A 16,643-nucleotide genomic window follows, 5' to 3' on the forward strand; every position below is an offset into this window, starting at 1 on the left:
GGAAGAAATGTGGAGGAATATGGCAAAAGTTATTAGAAGAACAGCAAATGAAAGTTTTGGTGAATTTAAAGGGATAGGATCAAGAGACAAGGAGTTCTGGTGGTGGAATGCGAGTGTACAAGAAAAGATAAAGATGAAAAGTGAGTGCTTTAAAGAGTGGTCTCTATGTCACAATGCAGATAATTGGAAAAAATATAAGGTAGCTAAGAAAGAGACAAAAGTGGGTGTAAGTAAACTAAGAACAAGATCATATGAGGGTCTCTACCAGTTTTTGGGCACGAAAAAAGGAGAAAAAGGTATATATAGAATCACAAAGAGTCGTGAAAGAAGAACAAGAAATTTGGATCAAGTTAAGTGCATAAAGGATAAAGATAAAGAGGTACTGACTCAAGAGGAGAAGATTAATAAAAGGTGGAATAGCTACTTCTACGAGTTATTTAATGAATGACATAAGACTCTTTCGAGCCTTGTTCGGTTATGCACAAGGGAGGAAGATCAAAACTTTGAATACTATCAAAGAATTCGAGGTAAAAGAGACTCTAAAGCAGATGAAAAATGGCAGGGCAGTAATATCCCGATGGAGGTTTGGAAGGGCCTTGAAGGAAAAGACATCAATTGGTTAACCAAACTTTTTAATGAGATTTTAAGGTTAAAGAAGATGGTTGATGAGTGGAAAAAGAGCACCTTGGCACCTATCTACAAGAATAAGGGGGATATACAAAGTTACAACAACTATAGAAGGGAGGTCTTATCGAAGGTTTTAAAAAAGAAGATAGTAAGGATCGCATATATTCGTATAATTAAAAAAATATATGATGGAGTCACAACTAGTATGAAGACTCAAGGTGAGGTGATAAAGGAATTTTCTATTGGTATAGGATTATACCAGGGATCATCATTAACTCCATACCTTTTCACATTAGTCTTGGAAATACTCACAGAGCACATCCAAGAGCCTGTGCCATGGTGCATGCTTTTTGTCGATGATATCATCCTTATGGGAGAGTCAAATGGAAGACCAAAATAAGAAGTTAGACTTATGGAAAGAAGCTCTAGAAGTGTAAAGTCTGCGCATAAGCCGTAGTAAGACGGAATATATGGAATATAAGTTCAGTTTAAGAAGGAAAAACCCTAATATAAAGGTGAAAATTGGAGAAAACATCCTACGAAAAGTTAAAAGTTTTAAGTATCTTGGGTGTATCATACAGAATAATAGAGAGATTGAACAGGATGTAAATCATAATATCCAAGCAGGTTGGTCAAAATGACAAAGTGCATCTGGTTTTATATATGACAAAAAAGTGCCTTTAACACTTAAAGGTAAATTATATTGCACTGCTATAAGACCGACTATGCTTTTATGGTATGGAGTGTTGGGCGGTCAAAGAAGAGCACGAACATAAGTTAAGTATGACAGAGATGAAAATGTTGAGATAAATGAATGGTCATATGCGATTGGATAAAATAAGGAATGAAAATATAAAGGAGAGAGTTGGAGTAGCACCCATTGTGAAAAAAATAGTAGAATCACATTTCAGGTGGTTTGGACATATAAGAAAAAGACCGACAGAACACTCAATTAGGAGGATAGATGAGACGGAAGATGAACAAGGGATAAAAGGCAGAGGAAGACTTAAGAAGATCATCCTTGAGATGATCAAACAAGATCTACATATAAATGATCTCTTTGCAGACATGATACATGACAGAATTCAATGACGTCATTTGATTCATGTAACCGACCCCACCTAGTGAGACAAGACTTTGTTGTTGTTGTTGTAAGAACATAGACTAATGTGTTCCAAACATAATTTTGGAAAGCAAACCAACACGGCTGGTTCATTTACTTAAACAAACAGCATAAAGCCAAACTAGAATCTTAGTGTAGCAATAAAATCAAATAAATCATTAGGGGGAGAAAATCTAATAATAAATATCCAGTCTTTTATGGTTGAGTATCATGCCCATCTTGCCCATCTCAAACTGGAAGGAGGGTGGAGGAGAGAGAATTATTAGACCTCATTACGATGACTAATATCTATTAATATTATACATAATTACAGAGAATGACTTAAATTAGAAAGGGCAAGTCATAGATATCTAATATTTACAAGAACAAATTAACTAACAGAGAGAAAATGAAATATTGGTTAGAAGGAATCTACGGTTGGAAGTCTATTGAATTGCAACACCTCTTGCCACTTGACACTGCCATGAATTTATTCTGCTATGTAAAGTTGCATCTTTGGAATGTAACACAACACCAACACGTCATCATTTTGAGTGAAGAGAGGCAAAAATCATGTTTGCTCATTGACTCTTCTCTCAGCGGCAATCGCCGCAGCCATTGATGGCGGCAAATGCCTTAGATTTGAATTTGTGTTGCCATTTTCATCAGCTTCTGGCATTATTAGTGGGGCTCTTGATAGTAAGGATTCCACATCCTTCAGAGTCAAAACAGGTTGATCTTGATTTTTTGTGTTCCCACTAATGAATGAATGATTGCTCCTGCCTCTGTTTAGCTTGTATATGCTCTCTTCTACAGTGTCTTTGACCTAAACACGTTCAGGAACAAGCATAAGAACTCATATGCAACACAAACCTTCATCCAAAAGCAAGAAACAAGTGCAGAGGGGGATACATAAGTGATTGAAGAATAAGTAAACAATTTTTGCTCACCGGGAACAGGTCCATTTTGGAAATCCTCTCAGACCATTGCGAATCAAGGTTATCAAACACTCAAGTCACCAAATTTAATTACAAATAGGTCCCTGACATTTGTAAACGAGAGACATATAGGTCCCTCTTTACCGGATTCAAACCATTGCTAGAGGAATTTATGTATCACTCATTTACAAAAGTCTGACTTATTTGCAATTTAAATTTAGTGAGGAATTTATTTGTCTTAGAGATAAAAGATCAGGGATTTATTTGTCCTTTTCTCTGTTGGATTCATCTAAACTCCAAAAGTTTAGGTGCACTATTGAGTTTGATAACTTGTTGAATATAAAAAAAATAAATGACAAGTTTGTTGGTGCGTGAGATGGGGAGAAACAGAACAATGTAACAGCAAACATTAATGCCTTCTGGTAACTTACAATGAAACGATGAATGAGGGTCTTGTTCTTTTGGCCGATACGATGTACACGACTGATCGCTTGTGCTTCAGCAGCCGGATTGAGTAATGGCTCTACAAGGACCACATGCTGTGCTTCCAAGAGATTGAGGCCATTGGCTCCATGTTGGATTAAAAGCAATAACACCTGAATAGATTTTGACACTGGCCTCTCACCTTTCTTGCCACTCTCGTGTCCTCTAAATTGACTGATAGCAACTTGTGCTTTCCTGAACCCACAAATTCATAACCAAAGTAAATTGAGCATAATGGAGTGGCAGATGTATACTATTGTGAAACATGGGATCACCAATAGTCACACATAGTTGATACAATAACCCTCACAATTGTGTTGGAGAATGACATTATAGACTGTCATTGGAAACTGGAATAACCTACCTAAACCTGTATTTATTTCATTCAGATTCAAACCACTACAGCAAGAACCTTAAGTTAAAAATAAAGGAAAAAAGAAAAAGAAAAAGAAAGAAAGAAGAAACCCTGTCTCATATAATATCTAATGATGTTTTTTAACTTTTTCCCTTAAGTTTTTAACTCTGAACCGATAAGATATTTTACTTGCATTTCCAGCTAAAGAATTTCATTTGATTGCAAGTATTCCTTCACATTATGGTCATCTATGCATATTTGATATAGCAACATTCTGTCCTGACCTACTCAAGGTCATTGGAATCCTATTTTATGGGTCATGGACCATCACTCTTTTAGCCGCTGTGTTGAAACCAAATTTATTTTATTTCAGAAGAAAAAGAGCAAACAAACATCAAATTTAAATCATTTGGTCACAGAGGCTCTCGCATTATAAACCATATCTCCTAAAAATATAAGCTATCAACTAGAGGCCCATAAGCAGCTTTATATCTACCAATGTAATCAAAACTATTTTTTTTCCAGTGTATCCTATTTCCTTTTATTTTTATCCAAATCTCTTCTCCTAGTCCAGCTTCAGTTTACAAATAGAGTTATTGGGTACATTATCTTCTTACCTGCCTCCTTTCATGCGGATGAATGTAATGTCATTTGCAGCAAAGGCATGCTCCAATACATCAAGTACGTCATTCCAACTAGAAAACACAAGAACTTTTGCTTTTTGATCTGTAGCCTTTACCCACAAGATTCTTCTAGTGATAGCTTCAATCTTGAAAGCACCCAAATCACAAAGAGAAAACAGTTACACAAAATGAAATTCAATGTCCTTAACAAGTTAACCAATAGAGTAACAATACAAAACTTGTTCTTGAAATAAATGCATTATGAATTTGTTTTCTTATAGAATCATACTACACTACTAATTTACGTAGTGAAGGGTTGTTTCTCAGAAATCACTGGGGCAACTAAAAGTACAAATTACACAATAACACACTGAAAAATGCAGCCAACACATTTTGAAGTTCATATTCAATCACACAGCACTCAAATGACAGTTTTTTAAGTTCACATCAGTCCCCCAGAGATTTTGCAGAACAAAGTTAGTCTTCTAAAGATTCTAAGCATCAATTTTATCCTATTGTTTGAAATGCAATTCTATTTGTAGTCCTTCGTTGTACATGCAGATATGAATTTCTCAGTAAATTATGGTTATCTTATAAATGGGGGATCAAATTGATGTAAAGAATCTGCAAAATAACCATTTTAACGTTGCACTGCCATGCAGTATATTATAAACCATGACAATTCAGACCTAAGAACATCACGTGCGGATTCCACAGGGTTTTATGCATAGATATAGGATATCTTTATTTATACTGAGCACGTCAAAAGAATATAAGCTGTAAAGAAAAACACCTTAGTTCCATATGAGCCTTTGACAGTAATGGATGCTTCACTTTTTTCACAGTTGTCAAGTGTATTAGGTGTTACAGAATTAGAAGATTCCTTCTGTGCATCAACAGCATAAGCAATGCTTCCAAAATCTGTATGCTGTCGACATGTTGGGCACATAACCCAATTGTGAATCTTGCTATGTTGAAGCCTATTCTCAGTCATAGCAAATAAACCTGTAAGAAACAGATGACAGTAATGTTTCATATATTATCAAGGTAAAAAGTCGCCTAACAATTCACCTGTTGAGCACAGATGGATGAAAGTAGAGTACCTATGCTAGGTGTTTCAAATGGTGAAAAACACATCAATGGGAACCATTGTTTCTGAGCACTGAATAAAAAAAAAGTAATACAAGAGACATTAAATTAATCCTTAAAAGCTTCTTATACCATTTTATCTTTTATAACTTATAATATTGAATAACTATCAATTTAAGCACCAAACAGATGTCTAAATATACATTGAAGAGCTAAATTGATGTCTATTTTGATATTCAAAATCCAGAGAACAAATTGGATGTTGCTGAACATTATAGAGGACTAATTTAGTTTTCACTTTTAGGTGGGGAAGTATAATAAGAGATCAACTATTTTATGCAGCACCAACTATATATTCACCAACAATGAATAATGAATTATCTAGGTCCATCATTGTAGAATGGAACAACAAATGAATGGGACATTAAGCTGTCATATAATTACTTACATTTGCAGCACGTAACATGCCCACATTGAAATACCATTTTCTGACTGCCAAGCTTTTCTTGGCAAATTGGACATGTTTCTTCATCAGCTTTAAATATGACTGCACCCCTCTCTTCTGTAGAGTTTGGCAATGCAGTTATCTCTTGAGTTAATGAAGAACTATCTGGACTTCCCAATGGCAGCTTTTGCTTAGATTCTACCAAACCCTGAAAAACGGTTCATCTGAGGTTACAGATTCAAAAAAGCAAAGCAAATACCAATGCGCGCATAGTGACAAAATACATATAAAAACTAAATGAATCTCGATATAAACAAGTTTCTAAGGCTTGTTCCCTTACCTTTAAGTAGCGGAGCTTTCCTTTTATCTGTGACAACATGTTCAACGACATAAACTTATCATGCGAAAAGTTTGAGCTAGCTGCAAATAGCTCATCTTCACCTAAAGCATCAAGAGATTTATCATCCTCATTTGCCCTTAAGTGCAAACGGGAAACAGCCATCTTTATTTCATCATGGGCCCGTAGGTACTGAGCTTGAGCTAGAGCTAAAGATCTCGCATAGCCAAACTCCTTCCTCATTCCCTGTCAAAGTCAAGAACAACTGATCAGAATTCAGAGAATCCAGGGTGTCAGTAGATAACATCAGCTGCTGAAAACGACTCGAGCAGAATCAACCTAACCTCAAATGCTTCTATTACATGATTTTTTGCTTTCTAAGAGAAGGGAAGTATAACTTCCAAACAGAAACGTTGTTTAGGTTAATTTCCCTAAAAGGTTACGCTAATAAAATGGAAAACATTTCATCAACCCATACCTCAAAAACATGTAAATGCTTGGTTGCTGCTGTGACAATGTCCCTTCCCAATCGACCCTTGCAATAGTTCTTTATAACACCGAGAATAAGCTCCAATTCAGATGCTGATCTTGAAACCTAAATACCACAACATAACTAATATGAAATATGTATTTCAAGAATCCAACTGATCACTTAAATGAAAAATGAGGCTAGCATCTTTTATGGTCAAATCCATATCTGATTTTATGTGGAGTCCAGGTGTCTAGACTTTTAAGACAATATGGGATAGAGATAGGCCATGGTGAAATTATATACAACAAATTCATAAGACTAGAGAATTTTAAAAAGCAGTAGAATATGAAATTGATTTAATTTAAATACATTGCAAGACTCTTTCCTTTTCATTTCTGCATGGGTCATTTTTCTTAACAATTTTGCACTCTATTTCAATAGTAAATGAGTGCTTGGACATGAAAAAAAATTAGAAAACATATTTTTGTACTCCGAGGTTGAAGTTTTATGGAAAGCTCCGTCACATATCTTTGACATATTCACCTTAAATCAGTTCCTGTTGACAAGTTTCTACGGTTTTGGGATTTGGAGTATTTGTTTTTGTGCTTCTATTGATAATCTCTAGTCGCTCTTGTAAAATTCTATATTTATCTCAAAAAAGTTGTTCTTTTATCCAAAAGAATAAATCCAAATAGAAGAATCTAAATCAGCCTATGGACCCAAAGCAAAAGTTGATAACATGCAGTAACTAACCACAACTCTCTGTCCAACATTCCTTTTCTTTGATTCTTCATTATCAATTTGAGATGCTGTTGCTCTGTGATTAGATTTTGATAGCTTTGAGAGGAAATGATTCAATGCGAAATTCTTCTTCTGAAGATCTACTGCCTCCTCAGCGGATGAAATTATTCCGCCACGTTCATTCTTAAGAACAAATAGTCTTGCTTCATAATCCTGAACAGATAAGATAAACCTTGAGATTAATTAGTTGTACAAGAGGAATCAATTTGAGAGAGAATTTCAGCTGCAAACCTGGAAGAGTTCATCTAGTTCACACAGAATGCATGGGGGACCATCACAATTAGGTTGGCAAGTTTGACATTTACCCATACGGTCAATATCTTCTTCATTTGGTTTTTCCATTGTTTGGTCAATTTCTAACAGTCGATCTAATAGACCTTTCCGAGAGGTCTCTAACTGATCCAAGCCTGTCTGAATTTGATACTTCAGAGATGATATGCTCCGAAAACTGAATTAGAATAACAAATATAAGAACTAGACCTTTCACATGTGTGTTTTTTTTTATTAAAAAAAAAAAAAAACAAGAGTCAATTTCACAGAATTTCTCAGACTTAGCATTGGATTCTCAAATCTTTTTTCATTTTCACAAAGAGTATATCCACATTCAAAGAGATTCAGATGTTCGTTGTCAACACAGCCATCCTATTTTATCCAGCCTTGAGATCATCCCGGTGTTCTATATATTATTTGCCATAAACACTTTTCGTTCATAATGCAGTGACATGTTGGCAAAGACAGCAAATATGTTTTCTTTAATGTTCATGACCCATCTCAGACTTCTCAAGAACTAGGCCCTATCACTTTCTCAATTTCTTTTTTTTCAATGTTTCATGCCTAATATAAGAAAAAAGAGTTCAAATTTCTCACTGCTAGGTCCAAACCCACATTCACCCACATGCATCAACACACTTCGCCACAAAATTGGTCCTTTAATAATTGCTGAATTTTAAAAGATTATTTTGAAAATAGACAAATGAAACATATATGGAGATAGTTAGTCATTCAAATGGTATTAGCACTCAGCGATTTCTTGTTGAAATTCTATAAATTCAATAAAAGCACAACTTGTTAGGGATACTGTTTACCACCAAACTTCATTCACTATGTGACATATATCTTGCAAACTGAAAGCATCACTAACCGAGCAGCTATTTTTGATGACTTTGAACTATTTGCAGCTGCTGAGATCGCTTCTTCAATCTTTCTAGACAACTCGGCTGAGAAATCCTTGTTCTGTTCAGCATGATGAAGTGCTTCTAGCCACCAAAACATTTTTTGATCTGCTTTGCTGTCACTAAATCCATTACTAACCTTCATAAAAGTTGAAATGTCATTTACAGAAAATACAAGAGTGTGAAGGAGTAAAAATAACAATCAAAATAAATAAATAAATGTCATGAAAGAATATAAGGTTCCTGATTACTTTCACCTCTCCAAAACTTAATAAAATAAAATAAACTATTTAAAGATAGCATGGTAAATGAAACAACATAGAAGCGACATATCATCTTCTTTTCGCCTGTATAATTGACGCTTTTCCTACCTTTTGACTTTTGCAAACAAAAAGAAGACATTGGTGCAATAGCTCATTTCGAATGCAATTAAACTGACTTAAATCGTTATGTATGGTGGTCCTACAAAATCCTTCAGAAGCCTGAAATTAATCATCGCTGAATTTTAAGAGAAGAACAACGGTTGTTGAATTCAAATAGATCACCTAAATGATCATAAAATTCGTTGCTCAGACTTAGATTAATGATGATGTCAACTGTGTACCAGGAACAACATATTAAGAAATAGTTTGTGTTAATATCTTAGTCTTACGCACCCAGACCTCTTATAGTTCTTTGGCATTCACCAGGAAAGATCAACTTATCTTCACAGGCTTTTAAAATGACTCATCATAAAGTGTCAAAAGTTTGAAACAAATAAAGAAATAAAAACAAAATTTCCTTTAGATCCACTAAGGATATTTACCTGCATGTATGAGTTTTGAAACTCCTGTTCAGCTGCACATAGCTTTGTACTGAACACGGATAAGTATTTCTGCTTCAAATCTTCACATTCTGCTGTCAGAGATTCGACAGTGCAGACAGCTACATCATCAACATCCTGATTCTCATTTAAGTCATCTTCTGAAAGGCTGGATGCAGAATTGGATAGTTCTACCGAAGCCGCCGAAAATTTTGTGTCATCACAGCCACTTACTTTTTGCCTCTTCAAAAGACAATGATCAACCTTGTCAATAAAATGCTTTCTGGATGTTCGAGAGAACTGCTTTTCTTTAGAGGACACTCTCAGGGCAAGGTCTGCAGCCTGTGGGAGCATTTCGGCAAGATTATGATGAACGTGGATATTCAACAAAGGATCCAAGCGGAAATCCTCAGAATGCTCTTCAGCCAACGTCAGAGCTTCGTGGTACAGCAATGCAGCTTGAGATAATTCGTTTTGTATTGTTGCTATTGCTGCAAGCCCGTTCAGAGCAACAACTAACCTTCTAAGAGCTTCCTCACCTTCTACCTTAGTCTTGCTTATAAGAACCTACAGATTAAGATTCATGTCAATCAATAGACCAATGTACGCTACATGTAAAATCTCACACTGAAGATTCTTAAATGATCATACCATTAGTATTTCCTCCATGGTCATAGGTGACTGCTGGAGGGAACGCAGACCAGAACTCCCAACTTGCGGGTGACAACAAGCCTGACGAAGTTTCAGCAGAGCATTCAGTAGCTTCCCTGCCTCTGAGTGAGTGATTAAAGAATCTGACAAACTATTTAAGGATGCAGAACCTGGAATCCACGTGAAATATTCATGTCAAAAATTATTCCAGATAAACATTGGTTTCAAACAACTTATAAAATGAAATTAAAACGCCAGAAACCTGGGCCTTTTCTATTAAGGATATCATTTCTCAAACTTTCAATAACTTCGTGGGCATCTATGACACAGGTTTCATGTTGCCTCTGATAAAAGTGCTCTTCTACTGGTGAGAGTGTAAGCCAAGAGAGACACTCCTCCTGAGAGGGAAGGTCCAATTCATCTGCAACATGTTCTTTAGAAGAACGCCACATGATTTGTTTGAAAACTCTGTGTGTAAATTCCATAGCTCCCATATCTCCCTTCTGCAGAAGAATATAAAAACATATAAGAATACAGGAAATATGCATGGTGCAAACTATATGAATCTCATATAAGAAGAATTGATTGAGAACATGGGCACAACATATTAGAGAAAACTAAACTGACATCATGCTAAAGAGAAGTTACTAAATGCCTCTGAATGCACAAGGCTTATAGAATGCCATAAAAGAATGTAATTAGAAAATAGATATTCAGACTCCTTATGTTGTCTTTGACTATTGGTGGCCAAAAGTTAATATAACTAAGATTTGATTTGATAAAGTTTTTGGAAAGGTGCTTGTGCTTGGTGCATCAGAAAAAATCATATGCTGGTGCTTGCAACTTTTAGAAGTTAGGGGTACTTTTGAAAGCACCTAAAGAGGTGCTTTACAAAGTTAGCTTGTGCTTATCAAAAATAAAAAATCTAATATAACCTCATATATTAATGAATATCCAAATTTATCCTTGTATTTAATTATTTATGTCTATTATGGTCCTTCTAAATTTTAAAAGTTATTTTGCCAAATACAATTATTGTTACTTGTATTTATTGAGAGTCATTTTTAGTTTGATTTACGTAACATAGGAGCTACAACTCATAGAAAACCATCTTTCAAAAGCCAATAAAGGTACTTTCGAGAAGTAAAAACTTTACTAGACCGGCCCTAAAACTTATCTTACGATATTCCTTTTTTTCTCATAAAAGAGAAACAAAGCAGCAACAAAGTTGATTAACAACAACCAAGTCAAACATTAAAGTATCAAAGAAATACCTCATAAGGATCTTGAATAACTTCAGTCCACCACTTGTATGTATTGAAAGGGCTAGCTTTAAGAAACCTTAGCAGCCCATATAAATCATCAAGCTTGCGCTGAATTGGGGTTCCTGTTATGCACCAATGATGCTTAGAATGGAGTCTTAGAGCCATTTCAGTGGCAGCAGCAGTATTACTTTCCACCATTTGAGCCTCGTCCAAACAAACCCTCCACCAATATATCCTGGTGAGAAGAGTTGGGACAACTGGGTACCTACAAGGGAAGAATATTACTAAAACACTTGGGATCATAAAGGAGATATGAAATCTAAAGTTTCTCCGACAAATAATTTGATTAATCATGAGGAAACTGTTATTGCTAGACCATGCATCCTCTCCCTAAAGACTTAAGCTTTGGAGGAGCACTGGTTCATGACATGGTATCTATTAAGATTTTTGGTCTTAAGTGTCCAACTCCTTTCCAAAAGCTAGCTTAGAGGGAGAGAGTACCGTAAGTGTTCATAGAAGCTATCTAGATTGCACTATTAGCTTATGTGGGACTCAACACTCTATATGTCTAATAGTAGACATGTAGATTTAGAGTGTGAACTTTGCAAGATTGAACATCTGCAAGTGGCCCAGCATAAAGCCTAATACAAGATGTGATATCATATTATCATCTCTAGATTCTTTGCTGAACTCCAGCCAAAAGTTAGCAGAAAGGATATGCTTGCTCATGTCATGTGTTATAAATGTTATTTTGGCTGTATGACTTGATGTGGAATTCAACAAAAAACCACAGCCTCTATGACCGAACAGCTTAGAGTTAAATTTCAGTATGTTCTTTGCATTCTATAGACTTCATGTTCATGCCCAATGGGCTTATGTGCAAGGGGACATATTAGATATGAAGTCGTTTATGTGTCTTCCCTTGACAGCTTATGCTTATGAAAGAGAGAGTTCATGTTGGACAGGCTTTTCTTTTAGCATAAGAGAGTTTGATTTCTGAAAAAAAAAACATTTGTTATTCAATTTGTTGTTTTCAAAATTAATTATAAAATTCCACCTTGATTTTATTTTGTTTCCTGTTTGAGGATTTTATGAAACGTTGGTAGTTTTCAATGTTTTCTTTACAAAATCAACAGGAGTTAGGACAAAATAAGGAAGCATCCTTGTAATTAATCCTGAAACAGAAAACATTTTCTCACACCATATAGTACCTTCAGCGAGACAGAATCAGAATATGTTGCAGAAAAAGCATGTGACATTCAGTATAAACTCGCATCATTCTCATATGGATGGGTAAAATATCCTGCCTATGAACATGATAATAACAATGGAAATATGACATTCTATGGAACCAACCTCTTTTGAAATCTCAAAAAGTGTCGATCACCTTCATGTCTATCAGAATCATGGGATAAATCCTCTTTAAGCACATCATAGGTAGTTAACACAATGTCAGCAGTGGCGAGTTCACTGATATCCATTATAGATGTGTTGGATAAAGAAGTCTCCCGCACGCCTTCATAAATACAAGTTTTCAAGGATCCCGAGCGCGTATGGCTACAATGATAGCTTATCATCAATTTGACAATGATAAAAACAGTTATATATATATATATATATATATATATATATATATAGAGAGAGAGAGAGAGAGAGAGAGAGAGAGAGAGAGAGTTATTGAAGCATGGAGAGAGACCAGAAACCCCCCAGACGTATAACATATAACACACAAACAGAGATAAGGGATTAGGAATCCCCCTAAAAGCACCACAAAATAAAACACTCAGAATTTGATTGATGCTAACAATAATACTACAATCTATTTCCTAATCTTAATACTAATCAACTAACAAAATAAATTAAAAAATAAGAAAAAGAAGTAAATAAGAAAATCAATTCCAAGAGATCATTAAAGAATATTCTTTGATACTCTCAAATACTCACTTTGGGCATCCATACTATTTAAGATCCCTACCAAAAGATTCATTAAAAACAGCGGGAGGAGTGGGGAGCCTGTACCGTATAATTTCATTATGCCACTGGGGCAAAATAGGAGCTGGGCAGACAATAAGAGTGGCACCCGATGCAATGGGAGATTCAGTCACTTCTATTAGTTCAGAGCACATCTGACATACATATTCACCATCCCTTACAGCTATTGTGGTTTTATATGTCTTGCCTTCACATCCATGTCTTGATTTCAGTGATTTTCCTCTAGCTGAATAACCAACACAATCAGCATGCTGCCAAGCATCACAAATGTCACATTGAACCCATAGTCCTTCATATTTGAGACTTTCACTCACAGATCCACATATACACTCCACACGCTCCCTTTTGAGTCTTTTTAAAGTGACATTTTGGTCTTCATTAACTTGAGGCACTGGTTCAACTAGTATATCACTTTCAGATGCTGATCTCCGGTGAGCAAAGATGCAAGCAAGTAATTCAACAGTTTTTCCCAAGCCCATCTCATCTGTTGCATTACAAAATTGAGTCAAAGTGGAGAACTATCACTTAACTGCTTGGTCATGCATCCACTCTCTAAAAGCCTTAGACAGAGGCCAAAGAATCATTCATAAAAATAAAGAAGCATGGACAGAAATTTCATCAGCGTAGGACTCATTTGACCTATCATACAAGCCTACCATAACCATACTTTGGGACCTATTAACTCCATATGGTTATATGAAAAACTAATTATATATGCAACATAGCTTGGGACCTACCAGCAAGAATGCCTCCAAATACATAAGGCGAAGATGTCTCCGGGCACAAAGAAATATTCCCACTGAAGCCATTGTAACTCAAATAAGCATAAGGAAGAAAGAATAAAATTAAAATCATAACAGAGTTGGAAAAGGGGGGAAGCGACCCATAGTGAGACTACCAGGAAATAGTATGCAATAAATATGATTATATTAAGAAAAAAGGGTCAATAAACCTTGCCTGAATGGATTGAAAAACATTTTAGTACTTGTATCCAGAAAATCCAAATGCATGCATAATGGAGAATGAAACTGAATTCTTTCTCTTTCACGCTGACTTTCTTCCATTTGTTTCTCCCGTTTAACCATCCAGAAAGCTGCACGTCGTTGATAAGGCCTCAGTTCAGGAAGTAACTCAGGTATGTCATCTTCAAGCATTGGCTCAGATCTTATACACATACATACAATATACAAATAATAAGCTCAAACTAAAATTCAGGCATAGAAATTGCCTATAAATTGATTGTCATATCAAGTCAAGTGCTATTGGATCATTATAATCGGCATTGCTATGAGAACTAGATCAAAGAAAATGCTTAACTTACTTTGAAGGCTTAATGGCTTCATAAAAACCAGCAGGATCAAATCTTGTGTGTTTTCTGTTGCTGGATGTGTTATTTCCGGTCTCTGCCTGTGGATCAACTTCCATTTTCATACAGCTACCAAATCCATACCTAACTTCTGAAGTTACTATTTCTGGACGTAGCCAAGACATGACATTCATCATACTCCTTTTCCATAGTTGCCTAGACACATCAAGAAGTGACTCACAAGCATCAAAGGCACACTTTAGTATTTCAACTCTTACCCTGAGAGAAGAAATATCTTCCGAAATCCTAATCCCAAGAACTGGCCTCAATGTGAAAAATTTCAAACTTGCCAAGTGAACAAGGCCAGAAACACCTTCATCCGGTCCATCAAAAATCCCAGACAACAGCACGGTACATTGTTCCAAATTGTCTATTGCATCCCTTTTCACAAACTCTAGATGAATATCAGTATAGGGTAACACGGGCCAATGACCTAACTTGATTCGACTAAGAACATTATTGACATTAGACACTCGAAATCTCAACAAGTACCGTGGATCCTGGTAAAAATCCTCACACAGTTCAAAACCAGAAAACCCTTCTCTCAAATTTAAATCCCTCAAGACAACCTCAGAAACATCAAGGTGCTCACCTGACAACCAACCAGACCGATCAACTTCAACAAAATAGGGTATATCAACTTCAACAAAATCATCATTTCCTCCTTTACTTGTCCCTTCAACATTCCGCTTATCCAATTCTGCTTCAGCAGTAGAATTTGTTTCAACTATTAACCCCCCTGATCGATGAGGTTTACTTTTTTTCCTCCCCATCACTTGCGAATAGTTACCACTAGCAAATGAACAAATAAGATAAACAAGTTAATACACTAAACTACATATACTAGACATTAAGACTCCTTAAAAATTAACAAAACTGATACAGAAGCTCAACATACACTAAACTACATATACGCAGCATTTAACTTCAATTCCAAACAGCACAAGCACCAAACCAAATGAAACACCATAAAACCACATAACACTACAATTTAAGAACAAAACTAACACTAATAAGTAATGAATAACATGAACTAAAAAAAGGTAAAGACTTAATGAATAAACGTTCAAATGGTTTACGAATTCAACATGAAAATTAACAGAATTGAACCAAAAAGTAGGACAAAAAAGACATAGAATGGAAACAAACAAAATTAAAGAAATTGGAGAATGAACAAAATCAAAACCTCCAAACATTTTCTTTCAGTTTCGTTCCGGAATAAAAACAGGTATGAATGTGGCACCTGAATTCGTGAATTTGAATTGGAACCTGAATGAATTCGAGAAGAAGAGGGAGTGTTAAGCTGGGGAGTGAGTTGTACGCGCGAGTTTTGCGACTGCCCGAAACGGGGTTTGGGATCTTCGTAGTAGATGAGAATAGATAGGGCGGAGCAATGCACTTAACAAGTCTCTAAGAAGCTGTTTACCGCACGAGGAGTTAAGGTTAATGATCGATGGCTACTACACCCGTACGATAATTCCACCAAGTGATTTCTTCGTCGAAGGGAACAAATCCAACGGTCCTCATTCGGTTCTACGTTTCTAAGTTGGCAGGGATAAATCCATCGCCGAATTTTATTTAACAGTTTGTTGCTTGTGGATAGCTCACAAAGTTAGATTTCAAATATTTATTTAAATTTAGAGAAAAGGACAAATAGGTCCCTGATCTTTTGCCCCGCGGACATTTTCGTTCCTGAACATTTGAAAATACTTTTAAATCCCCGACCTTTACAAATTTTGGACGGATGAGTCTCTCCGTCGAATTGCCTCCGCCAGACCCGTCGGAGAAGTCTGATGTGGCTCCCCTGAGAATGACGTGGCACCACTGGTTGACACCTGGACTGCTGAGTGAAAAGGTGCATTCAAAAATTGGACAATTAAGTCCCTGAGCCCTAAACTACGTCGTTTTGCCTTCATCCCTAATCCTTAAATTGATTGCGTTTCTTTCATGGAGGCCAGTAGTGAGGAGCTCAACCTGCATCAACCATGGCTGCCAATGTAGCATCAGCAACCTCGAGAAGAAGCCGCAGGGGAGTAAGAGAAGAAAATTCTGCTTCAAGCTCAGACCCTTGTGTTGTGCACGACGGAGACCTGAAGGACGATGTCGCCCCGAGATGCTTCTGT

General features: G+C 36.1%; 1 protein-coding gene across 4 annotated transcripts; it reads right to left on the reverse strand.

Moving 5' to 3' along the window:
* Nucleotides 1-1,528: 1,528 nt before the first annotated feature.
* LOC130940935 (uncharacterized) lies at nt 1,529-15,997 on the reverse strand. 4 transcript variants are annotated; one of them, XM_057869226.1, is made up of 20 exons: nt 15,790-15,995; nt 14,476-15,312; nt 14,112-14,318; nt 13,892-13,953; nt 13,182-13,638; nt 12,519-12,719; nt 11,172-11,427; nt 10,160-10,400; nt 9,898-10,067; nt 9,250-9,813; nt 8,414-8,583; nt 7,504-7,720; nt 7,225-7,425; nt 6,478-6,594; nt 6,003-6,245; nt 5,666-5,870; nt 4,922-5,133; nt 4,123-4,274; nt 3,099-3,345; nt 1,529-2,555 (listed from the first exon to the last, which is right to left on the reverse strand). In XM_057869226.1, the coding sequence occupies exons 2-20, from the start codon at nt 15,291-15,293 to the stop codon at nt 2,301-2,303; spliced, it is 4,995 nt and encodes a 1,664-aa protein (XP_057725209.1). In that variant the 5' UTR covers nt 15,294-15,312; nt 15,790-15,995; the 3' UTR covers nt 1,529-2,300. The 4 variants fall into 4 exon arrangements, with proteins under 4 accessions (XP_057725209.1, XP_057725207.1, XP_057725208.1 ...); XM_057869224.1 differs by having other exon boundaries at nt 15,764-15,995; XM_057869225.1 differs by having other exon boundaries at nt 15,707-15,995.
* Between the last annotated feature and the right edge of the window lie 646 nt (nt 15,998-16,643).

Source organism: Arachis stenosperma, chromosome 7 (assembly GCF_014773155.1).
Source record: "Arachis stenosperma cultivar V10309 chromosome 7, arast.V10309.gnm1.PFL2, whole genome shotgun sequence".
NCBI lineage: Eukaryota > Viridiplantae > Streptophyta > Magnoliopsida > Fabales > Fabaceae > Arachis > Arachis stenosperma.

Excerpts from the sequence above, each read along its gene's own strand:
- LOC130940935 (XM_057869226.1), bottom strand. The coding sequence starts at position 15,293 with ATGGGGAGGAAAAAAAGTAAACCTCATCGATCAGGGGGGTTAATAGTT. Across the intron at positions 5,871-6,002 it reads GAAAGCTCCGCTACTTAAAG|GGTTTGGTAGAATCTAAGCA; the intron begins GTAAGGGAACAA and ends ACCGTTTTTCAG. Across the intron at positions 5,134-5,665 it reads GCATGTTACGTGCTGCAAAT|GTTTATTTGCTATGACTGAG; the intron begins GTAAGTAATTAT and ends TGTTTCTTACAG.